The following is a 13304-nucleotide window of genomic DNA, read 5'->3' as shown; positions in this document are numbered from 1 at the left end:
GGACCTCCTTCAAAGCATGTTGTGAGACTTCTTTCCCAAGGCTGTCAATGGTCTTCAGTGTCTCATTCAGGTGAACCATGTCATTCCTGTGAGTTTCTTCCAACCAGGACAGGAAACCATTCAAGGTCAGTCGCATGAGATCCTCATACAGGAGCTTGTGTAGTCGCACTGCCCTGTTGTACTTGCGGCCATCCATAACACCAGCAATTGAGCCTTCTGCAATCATGCCAGACTCAATGCAGAGGTCTTTGAGTCCAGCATCTTGGAAACGCTTTCCTATTATTGCCAGCAGTGTGCAGATGGTGTGGAATACCCCAAGCCTAACGATGATATCATGGAACTTGTCATGGTGTTTCCATGTGATCTCGACAGCTTTCGCATACAGGGCTTGGTCAAAGACACAGACAATCTTCCTCAGGCCTAAGCACTGCATGATGCTCAGTGACTGGTTAAGCACCTCGTTGACAGTAGACATTTGTGTCGCTGGAGCATTGATGGTAGGCAGATAGCCTATATTGTCGGGGATGACCGTCATCTCTCCTCGAGTCAGGATGTTGAAGCCTGTCCAGCTGCTGACTGACTGTTCTTCTTGTTGGGACATGCGTGCTAGGACCCAAAGAAGGTTTTTCTCTCTGGCAAGCTTAGTATTGGCTGCAGTATCGGCATCTGACTTTTTGCTTTGTGGTGGCCCTACCCGTTGTCCAGCATTGTAAGTTGGTAACATTGGTGGGGGTCCATCAATGCTTCTCTTCTTTGTTTTGGGAACAGTGGGCATGGGTTGGACAGGAAGTGGGTTGACTGGCTTTGCTTGCACAGCAATCCCATTGACTCTGTGAGATGTTCCCTCACCACTGACAGTTTCTTCAAGATGGTCGATATTGTCCCAGGCTAAAGTTGTGAATATGCCAGGATGGATGTTAGCTGCAAGGGCAATGCCACTCCCTGATGATGAGAGTTTCTGGAGACACAGGGCAGTGTTGATCTCTTCCATCTGTGAATAGGACACACTGTGACCAAGTCGGTTGAGGATGTTTATCAACTCTACATTTCCTGTCAACGATTTGACACTGAATGGCAGAACAATGTGCTTGGAAGGCTTGGTATTTCCACATGTCACTGCATATACTATGTCATGGCCAAATGACTGCAGAAGGCACTGCACTCTCTGGGATGCATGATCAGGATCATTTGAGCCTGTGAGTAGAGAGTACAGGAAGATAATGAGTGACTCTGGAATGGTAGGACATTCTGCTTCTGGTTTGACTTCAGGCGGCCAGGTTTGAGGAACATCTTGATTTTTAATGTCTGCTCTCAATTTGATGGCTGCTTTGGCTATAACATCTTGTGCACTGACACTTTTCAGGGCCTGCAGCTCCCTTTTGAGAGACTGATTTTCTTTGGTAAGTTCCCTCATGGACAAGTTATCGGGATAGAGGAGGAATTTTCCTTTCTCATCAGGGAATATCTGCAAGGCTCCAGCAAACTCACTCTCCAGGTTTCGCCTTATGTGCTTCTTGGTTGATTCCTTGACTTGGGCAATGCCTTGGGAGTTCATTGAAGCTACCAGTCTAGAAGAGAGATCAGTCATTGTCATCACTTGAGGATTGCCAAAAAGCTCCATCCTGATGAAGAGGAACAGCTCATTGTATGCCTTATTCACAGCAGCTTCATACTGGGCTGCAGCATCATCATCTTCATTGCTGGCAACCTCTCCTTTGGAAACCTCTTCTTTGGTGTAAAGTCTATAGCATGACCTGTGGTAGTGCCCTTCAGCTGCTACAAGGTCTCTACTCACAATGGCAAGGATTCTGCTGTCCCTTTTCTTTGTGGCTGCACTCCTGATCTTTGCATCAGCTCGCAGTTCTCGACACTGCACCAGTACTTCTCTCGTATTCTGTCTCTTGGAATATTTGCTGTTTTTCTGACAAAATATGCACTCTGCATCATAAGTCCTAGATGTACTTGGAGCATGTCGAGCTACTCTCTTAGATTGTTTCTCTTCAGCAGAGACACAACTTTTCTTTTCTTTTGCAAGGAGGCCATCAAGAATTTGCTTCATAGTGAAGATACTGCGACACTTTCTGTGGTAGTAGATTGCTGGAATCTGTCCCTCAGGAATGTCTTTTGCCAGTTTCAAAACTGGTGCATGATTTCGTATCTGAGCTGCCCTGAGCAGAGTTCTCCATGAGTCGACACTTTGTAGTGAAACCAGCTTATCTGTATGATCAGAACAGTGGATAATGCACTCCACCCGTGGGCGCTTTGGTATTGGGTAAAAACTTGCTTGTTCACCAGTGGCCATATTCAGTCAGTTTTCACCTGCCACATACAAACAAATACATGTAACTTAGGTGTATGAACACTACTAAAACAAAGTTTACTTCTCTTCACCAGCGTCATATTACCATTATTTATCTTACATAGCCACAAATAGATACATTACCTAGTTGCTATGCAACAGCTGTATTTTGTCCACATGAGGCCGCTAAAATCAACACAAGATGAAAGTTCCTCGTAGCCACTTTAACTAATCATATTAACATATACATTAAAAGAACATGCTAACATTATGGGAAATTAGCTTACAATCTTCTCCAGAGTGAGACAAGAAGATAGATACCAGTTTCCTCTATATGTGTTTAGTAGAAAGCTATCTGGCTGCACGTTAGCCTAGCTTAGCACAATGAATGGAAGTACACAGTACTGGTTATCCTTGGTTGTTGGCCAACTAAGAATTGTCCCAGAGTTTAAGCTAGGCTAATCAGTACAAGGGGTGTTGAAATGCTATATTTGTAAAAATCTGGGCAAATACACAATCGTGAGAGGCACAGAAACAGGTTTCCTGAAAGAAAAATAAAATAGCTGCTCATTTGGAAAGGTTATCATGTATTATTTTACTTCTGTTAGTGTACCAAATAAAATGGCACCAGTGAAGTTGTGTCACCTTGGGTGATATCGATATCTGGTTTGACCCATGGACTAACTGGCTTTGGTCTAGTTAGTTTCTTAGTAATAATGCCCTTCTAATTTAAGGTTCACAATCACCTCACACAATGAAATAGTATGGGTATATTATACATTTCCTGAATCTCTACAGTCCTGTGAGTATTCCAGTTTTTGTGTTTTGTGTCCCTGATATTCCTAGATGCCACAGGGCTAAAAGAAAGTATATAGTTTAGGCGAACATTGCAGAAAGATGTGTGTTATTGACGGGTTGAAGAGCTCAAGTGACCTCTATATTTGTGAGAAATATCCACAACAGGGCTTGAATGAAAGCTAAGAAGGTCCCCTTTAAAATGATACCAAAGACAATATTATAGAACATTGAAAAATGTCCTGACCATGAGGCTAAACCAGGATATGCACCAGCGTCTAAAATGCAATTTACTTTAGGGGGTGGTTAACTTCATGAGCTGATAACTGTGATACAGCTGCCACTCAGGAATGGTTATCATACCAAAATATCATCTACAGACATGGATCCTTTCAAAAATTATAAGTAAGTTTTGCCACCTTGAGTGTACCGAAATAGGAAATTTTGGGCTCTGGCCCATGGACTATTAACCTCTTCACTGAGCTCTGCTGACATAATTCCAAACAACTGCAAAAACTTCTGCATGGAAAGCATCCTTCTGCAAAAGTAAAGGAGCCGTGGTAGTAACAACACCGACAACCATACTGATGATGTCATTATCCAATATCAACTGTCAGAAAAGTGAAACAACTCCCGCTGTTTAGTAGGAGTGGAAGGGTGTGACGAAGGACAGAAAGAACAAAAAGTGACAGTAAGAGTGTGAAACAAAAAAAAATAGAGGGGGCGTTAGGGAAATTAAAAGGGGGATGATGTCGAAATTGACAATGAGGAGGTAATAGGAGGAAATATTGATTTTAACAGCGTTAAGCAGGGCCTGTAATTAAAATGTTAATTTGAGAAAGAGCGATAGTGTCCTCAGAGCAGAGAGGAGGATATGAGATTGATAACCAGAGTGAAAGCACAGGAGAAGAGAGGAGTGGGAGGAGATAGAGAGGGGCAGAGGAAAGAAGGTAGAGAAAAATAAATAAGTGACTGTTCTATAAAGGAGAAGAGGATTTGTGGAAATGAGGCAATGATCTGTTAGCCTGTGACAGACTGAGATAGATTAAGGAACAGAGAAAGGTAGACAAAGAAAGATTATTGTGACGGGGAAGACTGAAAAAAATTGATAATGAGATAAGGAGAGACCATATACACTCACCGGCCACTTTATTAGGCACACCTGTCCAACTGCTCGTTAACGCAAATTTCTAATCAGCCAATCACATGGCAGCAACTCAATGCATTTAGGCATGTAGACATGGTCAAGACGATCTGCTGCAGTTCAAACCGAGCATCAGAATGGGGAAGAAAGGTAATTTAAGTGACTTTGAACGTGGCATGGTTGTGGTGTCAGACGGGCTGGTCTGAGTATTTCAGAAACTGCTGATCTACTGGGATTTTCACGCACAACCATCTCTAGGGTTTACAGAGAATGGTCCGAAAAAGAGAAAATATCCAGTGAGCGGCAGTTCTGTGGGCGAAAATGCCTTGTTGATGCCAGAGGTCAGAGGAGAATGGCCAGACTGGTTCGAGCTGATAGAAAGGCAACAGTAACTCAAATAACCACTCATTACAACCGAGGTATGCACAAGAGCATCTCTGAACGCACAACACGTCGAACCTTGAGGCAGATGGGCTACAGCAGCAGAAGACCACACCGGGTGCCACTCCTGTCAGCTAAGAACAGGAAACTGAGGCTACAATTCGCACAGGCTCACCAAAATTGGACAATAGAAGATTGGAAAAACGTTGCCTGGTCTGATGAGTCTCGATTTCTGCTGCGACATTCGGATGGTAGGGTCAGAATTTGGCGTCAATAACATGAAAGCATGGATCCATCCTGCCTTGTATCAACGGTTCAGGCTGGTGGTGGTGGTGTAATGGTGTGGGGGATATTTTCTTGACACACTTTGGGCCCCTTACTACCAATTGAGCATCATGTCAATGCCACAGCCTACCTGAGTATTGTTGCTGACCATGTCCATCCCTTTATGACCACAGTGTTCCCATCTTCTGATGGCTACTTCCAGCAGGATAACGCGCCATGTCATAAAGCTCGAATCATCTCAGACTGGTTTCTTGAACACGACAATGAGTTCACTGTACTCAAATGGCCTCCACAGTCACCAGACCTCAATCCAATAGAGCACCTTTGGGATGTGGTGGACCGGGAGATTCGCATCATGGATGTGCAGCCGACAAATCTGCAGCAACTGCGTGATGCTATCATGTCAATATGGACCAAACTCTCTGAGGAATGTTTCCAGTACCTTGTTGAATCTATGCCACGAAGGATTAAGGCAGTTCTGAAGGCAAAAGGGGGTCCAACCCGGTACTAGCAAGGTGTACCTAATAAAGTGGCCAGTGAGTGTATATATATATATATATATATATATATATATACACTGCTCAAAAAAAATAAAGGGAACACATAAGCAATGCAATGTAGCTCCAAGTCAATCACACTTTTGAGATATCAACCTGTCCAGTTAGGAAGCAACACTGATTTGTGAATCAATTTCACCTTTTAGTAAATTGTCTAATTTCCACCTAGTGGAAATTAGACAATTTGCAAGACAACCCCTATAACAGGAATGGATTTGCAGGTGGTGGCCACAGACCATTTGCCTGTCCTCATCTTTTCTGGCCGATCTTTGGTTAGTTTTTCATTTTGCTAGTGCCCTCACCACTAGAGGTGGCATGAGGCGGTATCTGCAACCTACAGAAGTTACTCAGGTAGTGCAGCTCATCCAGGATGGCACATCAATGCGTGCTGTGGCAAGAAGATTTGATGTGTCTCCCAGCACAGTGTCCAGAGCATGGAGGAGGTACCAGGAGACAGACCAGTACACCAGGAGACGTGGAGGGGGCCGCAGGAGGACAACAACCCCGCAGCAGGACCGCTATCTGGTCCTTTGTGCAAGGAGGAACAGGAGGAGAACTGCCGGAGCCCTACAAAACGACCTTCAACAGGCCACTAATGTGCAGGTTTCTGCTCAAACAGTGAGAAACAGAATGCATGAGGATGGTATGAGGGCCCGACGTCCACAATTGGGGCCTGTGCTCACAGCCCAACACCGTGCAGCCCGATTGACCTTTGCCAGAGAACATCTTGGTTGGCAGATTCGCCATTGGCGCCCTGTGCTCTTCACAGATGAGAGCAGGTTCACACTGAACACATGTGACAGACGTGAGAGAGTCTGGAGATGCTGTGGAGAACGTTCTGCTGCCTGCAACATTCTCCAGCATGACCGGTTTGGCGGTGGGTCAGTGATGGTCTGGGGAGGCATATCCTTGGAGGGCCGCACAGACCTCTACGTGCTAGCCAGAGGTACCATGACTGCCATTAGGTACCGGGATGAGATCCTCAGACCCATTGTCAGACCATATGCTGGTGCAGTGGGCCCTGGGTTCCTGCTCATGCATGACAATGCTCGTCCTCATGTGGCCAGAGTGTGTCAGCAGTTCCTGTATGTCGAGGGCATTGATGCTATGGACTGGCCTGCACGTTCCCCAGACCTGAATCCAATCGAGCACCTCTGGGACATCATGTCTCGTACCATCCGCCAACGCGATGTCGCACCACAGACTGTCCAGGAGTTGACCGATGCCCTGATCCAGGTCTGGGAGGAGATCCCTCAGGAGACCATCCGTCGTCTCATCAGGAGCATGCCCAGACGTTGTAGGGAGTGCATACAGGCACGTGGAGGCCACACACACTACTGAGCCTCATTTTGAATCGTCTTGAAGAATTTCCACAGAAGTTGGATCAGCCTATGTTCTCATTTTCCACTTTGATTTTGAGTATGATTCTGAATCCAGACCTTAATGGGCTAATGATTTTGATTTCCACTGATCATTCTTAGGTTATTTTGCTCTAAACACATTCCTCTGTCTAATAAATAAAGATTTTCAGCTGAAATATTTCATTCATCGAGGTCTATATTGTGTTTTTAGGTGTTCCCTTTATTTTTTTGAGCAGTATATATATGATTGTTTGTAAAAAAAAACATTAGCAGCTGATGAGTGTGAGACAAACGAAACAGGCCTGTACTGCTATGCATTAAAATCTTTTTTCCTGTATCCATGTTGATATTCCGCTCCTCATTAGTCGAGCACTCAACACCATTGACGGTTTCGGAAAAAAACACTATTTATATATATAAATATATGTATAGCAGCCTGAGACTGTATGATAACTGAAAAGATGGGGGCCGAGGGTTAGTCAGAGCCACTATCGAGGACGAAACAAGGAACATCCACGAACACATCAGAAAGAGGGCCCCCCCCCCCGAGACAAACTGCTGAGTGAGTAACTCAGGCAGCAGAAGACGGAGAGTAGGGAGGAAGAAGAGGAGGAGGTATCACAGAAAACTATGCCCCTCCATGGCATGTACTAATGACAGATAGAAGACGTGGCTGATATCAAGAAATCCTACCAGTTTCTCCACCCTAGAATGTTTTGGTTTCAGCAAGAAGTTCATAGATTGGATTAGTCTCATATACACCCATCCCAAGGCATCTGTGCTCACCAATGGCATAATCTCATAAGCCAAAGAGGTTTTGGGACTCTGTTCTGTGGAGCGATGAAACAAAACCGGAACTTTTCGGGCCTATGGATAAACCTCCTCTTTGGCCTTCCTCTTTTCCTCCTTCCTGGCAGCTCCATATTCAGCATCCTTCTCCCAATATACCCAGCATCTCTCCTCCACACATGTCCAAACCATCTCAATCTTGCCTCGCTTGCTCTGTCTCCAAACTGTCCAACTTAAGCCATCCCTCTAATATAATCATTCCTAATCCCGTCCTTCTTCATCACTCCCAGTGAAAATCTTATCATCTTCAACTCTGCCACCTCCAGCTCCAGTTATATTGCATCTTAATGAGGGATAAAAAAAAGACATCTTCATAGCTTAATAATACAAAATGGGATATTGTAATTTCTTTTTATTTTATCAATAAAAAGTATGGCAGCACAGGATAAAGGATCAATATCTGGACAGACTCACTGACAAGTGGATTTTTTTCAGTTTGCAAGCTAGATGTCAGTCCATCTCAGCTCTCCTTCCAGTCAGTTCCTTGGTCTTCATGACACAAGACTGATGTGATCTGCTTTCAGTTTTAATTCAGTTCTGATGCCACACAAAGTTGGTGAATTTATTGTGCTATCATACAATCCAGCACCGGTGGTTTCAAAATCAACATAGATGAACCTTGACAATACACCTTGCCCAATCTAATTTGTAAATAAAATGAAAAATATTTCATTTCATTTTCACATAAATATTTCAAAAGAGAAGTAAATTAACATTTCAATATATTTTAATTTGACTTCAAAGTCAAACAAGAAAGGATCAGTGGGGGTGAATCCTCTCTGAAATCACTGTACAGCAACCCTGCTCACATGCTAACATTGGACTAAAGCTAATAATGCTAACGTTGGACAGAAGTAAAGCTAAGAATGCCAACGTTGGACTAAAGCTAACAACGCTAACGTTGGAAAGGACTAAAGCTAATATTGCTAACGTTGGACTCAAGTTAATAATGCTAACCTTGGACAGGACTAAAGCTAATAATGCTAATGTTGGACTAATGCTAACGTTGGACTGAAGCTAATAACGCTAACGTTGGACAGGACTAAAGCTAATAACGCCAACGTTGGACTAAAGCTAACAATGCTAACGTTGGACTGAAGCTAATAATGCTAACATTGGTTGGACAGGACTAAAGCTAATAATGCTAACGTTGGACTGAAGCTAATGTAACCAGGTTAAAATTAATGTTTTTATTTTATTTTGTTTGAGTATGAAATATCACCAAATCCTGTCTGTGTGCTGTTATTTGTGTTTACTACATTTTATTTTATGTCATTATTTACTTTTATGTATGTTTTACAACGACCGTCATATACGTGTACTGTCGCTTTAAGAGAGAGGTCTTGTGGGTACACGGAAGAGGGAACGCGGGAGAGGCCATTTTTGTTTTGTGGGAGGAGTCTCAAGCAGCGATCGAGCCGAGCCACACGTGTTTCCTACCGTAGGACAGTTTTGCTGGTTGAGGAGAACGTAACCTTGAGTATCCCTGTAAGAAGATACTGCAAGCTGTGGGATAAAATACTTGTTTATCCTTTCTTACATCGGAGTCCCGTGGACGGTTTCTCCTTCTAACGCACACGAGTGAAGTCCGGGCAGTGGTTGAACTTCGACCCCCACGTCCGTAAGAAACACCTCTCTCGCTGGAGGACTGGACGTTTGTCGAAGGGTTTGAAACCAAAATAAATGGCAAGGTGGGCCAAATAGAGTCCTGTGTGTCCCCCCTCCTTCCTTGATCATGATGATGATGATGATGAGAGACTGAGGACCCCCCCAACAACACCTGGGGCCCCACCGAAAATAGAACACAACGCAGAGCTAATGATGAGAGTGACGGGCGTGCTGCAGGCTGACCAGCATAGAACAGCATAGGACTGCCCCCGTTACACTAATAACGCTAAGGTTGGACAGGACTAAAGCTAATAATGCTAACATTGGACTAAAGCTAATAATGTTAATGTTGGACTAAAGGTAATAATGCTAACGTTGGGCAGGACTAAAGCTAATAATGCTATCGGTGGGCAGGACTAAAGCTAACGTTAGACAGGACTAAAGCTACTAATGCTAATGTTGGACTAAAGCTAACAATGCTAATGTTGGAGTAAAGCTAACGTTGGACAAGACAAAAGCTAATAATGCTATCGTTGGACAGGACTAAAGCTAATAATGCTAAGGCTGAACAGGACTAAAGCTAAAAATGCTAATGTTGGACCGGACTAAAGCTAATAATGCTAACGCTGGACTTAAGCTAATAAAGCTAACGCTGGACTAAAGGACTAATACTACCACATCCAATGTCACCAGGCTGATGGACTGAAAGCACTAAAATAAATAAGATAAGAGAGTCTGCGTGTTAAACTGAATAAATGTATATCAGAACACAACAGCCATGCCAGATCTTTATCAAGGTTGTTAACCCTCACTATCTATGCATGCTGGTGTGTGAGGTCTGCTTATGTCAAGTGTGTGTTTACTTTAAAAGATGATGGCAGATGCCAATCTTCTTTACATGGTGTGTGTGTGTGTGTGTGTGTGTGTGTGTGTGTGTGTGTGCATGTGCATTGCTGAACTTACCGTACTCCTCTCGAAGGTGTTCTGGAATGTTTGGCTCATATCCTTCTTTTTCTGGGACCTCTGTGAAATCATCTTGGTCATCACTCTCCTCCTCCTCATCACCTCCAGCAGCAGAAGCTTTCATCTGGGGAATGGAGAAGGATTTAGAGGAGCAGTGCTACAAACCTCAATTCCAATTGAGTTGGGACGTTGTGTAAAACGTAAATAAAAACAGAATACAATGATTTGCAAATCCTTTTCGACCTATATTCAACTGAATACACTACTGTAACCTAGTTAAAACATGTGGTTATAAGGGGTGATGTTATAGTATAAATAGTGTTAAAAATTTAAATAAGGTTTAGTTTAAAAGGGTTTAAGAAGGTTAAAATCATTTTAAAAAGTGTGATGTGTTTTGGTTTATTAAAGAGTATAATGTTTTCCTGGAAACTGTCTAAACCAGCAGCATTTACGGGGGTGAATGACATGCTGCAGGAGCACAGGTCGGGGAGGTGTTTCTGCACGGACGAGAGGGGAGGGACGGTGGACGACGGAGCCGGAAAAGAGCGGCGAGTGAGCGGATACAGAGAACTTCTGTGTTGTATGTTAAGTTTAGAGTGCACAAACCATTGTGTAATTTATATCTTAGGATTGTTTACACAACAGTCGGGGTGAGAGCATAAATTATATATTGTGGGAACGTGAGGAATTTCTACCCGGAGTTCAATGAGCGTTTAGGTGTGTGCTAATGCTAATGCTAAGCGCTCGACATGTAGCATAGAGTCGGTTCATTACCCGTGAACGGACATTTGCTAGCTTAAGTTGAACTAGCTCAGTTGAACTGTTGGAGGGGTGAGCTGCTGCTTCTCACCACCAGAGGGCAGAGCAGAGACCTGGGACGAAGTTTGGAGCAACCAGGGCTTCACTCAGCGTGTTTGTGGCGACGCGGGAGAGAGCATAGACATCAGACGGTGACTGTGCGAGATGCCAACCTGCAGCTAAACCTGCAGCTCAACCTGCTGCTCAACCTGCAACCGGGACGGGTGAAGAAAGACAAAGCAGGAACATGGTCTCAGGTACCACACTTGTTCTGTTGCTCACGGAGGAGCGAAGGGGCCATTCAGTTTTGGGCCACAACGATCAACAGGAACCGAACAAGGCCTGCAACTTTATATTTTGTTTTAACATCATTTTGGTTTTGCCAGCTTTAGGGGACAGTATCCAGGTGTGTGTGTGTGTGTGTGTGTGTGTGTGTGTGTGTGTGTGTGGGCCCACGAATTATACGGGTTGAATTTAAGTGACACTGAGATGGTTGATTGTGATGTTCTAGGAGAATCCATTTGGGTGTTAAAGTGTAGTCTGTTGTTATGCACTTACAGTGTTGAAAGACCTTAAGAGGGTTTTCCTGAAGAAAGGGACATTTCAGTTTGAAGAACATTCCTATTATTATTTTATTTTTTATTTTAAATCAAAACTCATTCTTTAGTTAAGTAAATAATTGAGACTTATTTTTCTATAAAACCTGAGTTGTGTGATTTTATTATACTTACCAGCTTAGAGGGAATGATTTCATATTGAAGGAGACATACAGACACATGTGGTTAGAAATCTTTATTAAAACCATAACTTTAAAGGTAGCTTTAAAGGTAAGTTCATAATAGGTAGGTTTAAACACCTGCAGGTGTGTACTGTAAAAAGGGTTCCAGGACAATAATTAAAACTGAGTTAATCAGGGTTAACATGTATTAAAAGAACCCAAAAGCCCTGTCCTTATTAATATAACTGTTGAGGGGAGCGCTAGACTACAAAGACAAGATATTTAATGTTCAAACTGATAAACTTTATTGTTTTTTGCAAATATTCACTCATTTTGAATGTGATACCTGCAACACGTTCCAAAGAAGCTGGGACAGGGGCAACAAAAGACTGGGAAAGTTGAGGAATGCTCAAAAAACACCTGTGTGGAACATTCCACAGGTGAACAGGTTAACTGGAAACAGGTGAGTGTCATGATTGGGTATAAAAGGAGCATCCCCGAAAGGCTCAGTCGTTCACAAGCAAGGATGGGTTGAGGGTCACCACTTTGGGAACAACTGCGTGAGCAAATAGTCCAACAGTTTAAGAACAACCTTTCTCAATGTACAATTGCAAGGAATTTAGGGATTTCATCATCTCCAGTCCATAATATCATCAAAAGATTCAGAGAATCCGGAGAAATCTCTGCACGTAAGCGGCAAGGCCCCAAACCAACACTGAATGTCCGTGACCTTCGACCCCTCAGGCGGCACTGCATTAAAAACCGACATTGTGTAAAGGATATTACCACGTGGGCTCAGGAGCACTTGGGAAAACCATCGTCAGTTAACACAGTTGGTCGCTACATCTACAAGTGCAAGTTAAAACTCTACCATGCAAAGCCAAAGCCAGATATCAACACCACCCAGAAACACCACCGGCTTCTCTGGGCCCCGAGCTCATCTGACATGGACTGATGCAAAGTGGACAAGTGTGCTGTGGTCTGACGAGTCCACATTTCACATTGTTTTTGGAAATCATGGACGTCGTGTCCTCCGGGCTAAAGAGGAAAAGGACCATCCAGATTGTTATCAGCGCGAAGTCCAAAAGCCAGCATCTGTGATGGTATGGGGGTGTGTTAGTGCCCATGGCATCATGGGTAACTTGCACATCTGTGAAGGCACCATTAATGCTGAAAGGTACATACAGGTTTTGGAGCAACATATGCTGCCATCCAAGCGACGTCTTTTTCAGGGACGTCCCTGCTTATTTCAGCAAGACAATGCCAAGCCACCTTCTGCACGTGTTACACCAGCGGGGCTTCGTAGTAAAAGAGTGCGGGTACTAGACTGACCTGCCTGCAGTCCAGACCTGTCTCCCATTGAAAATGTGTGGTGCATTATGAAGCGCAAAATACGACAACGGAGACCCCGGACTGTTGAGCAACTGAGGTCGTACATCAAGCAAGAATGGGAGAGAATTCCACCTACAAAGCTTCAACAATTAGTGTCCTCAGTTCCCAAACGCTTATTGAGTGTTGTTAAAAGGAAAGGTGGTGCAACACAGTG

At 43.7% G+C, this 13304-nt stretch overlaps 1 protein-coding gene across 4 annotated transcripts in view; it reads right to left on the bottom strand.

Annotated features, from left to right (window-relative positions):
• Positions 1–13304, bottom strand: part of uvssa (UV-stimulated scaffold protein A) — a 112539-nt gene that overhangs the window by 27131 nt on the left and 72104 nt on the right. For all 4 annotated transcript variants that reach the window (XM_056275659.1, XM_056275668.1, XM_056275680.1 and 1 more), the window contains one exon: positions 10243–10366. In XM_056275659.1, coding sequence (XP_056131634.1) covers positions 10243–10366 — 124 coding nt within the window. The remainder of the gene's footprint in view (positions 1–10242; positions 10367–13304) is intronic.

Source organism: Lampris incognitus, chromosome 1, assembly GCF_029633865.1.
Source record: "Lampris incognitus isolate fLamInc1 chromosome 1, fLamInc1.hap2, whole genome shotgun sequence".
Lineage (NCBI taxonomy): Eukaryota > Metazoa > Chordata > Actinopteri > Lampriformes > Lampridae > Lampris > Lampris incognitus.
The sequence above is the reverse complement of the archived record's forward strand: the minus strand, read 5'-3'. Positions and strand labels throughout refer to the sequence as shown.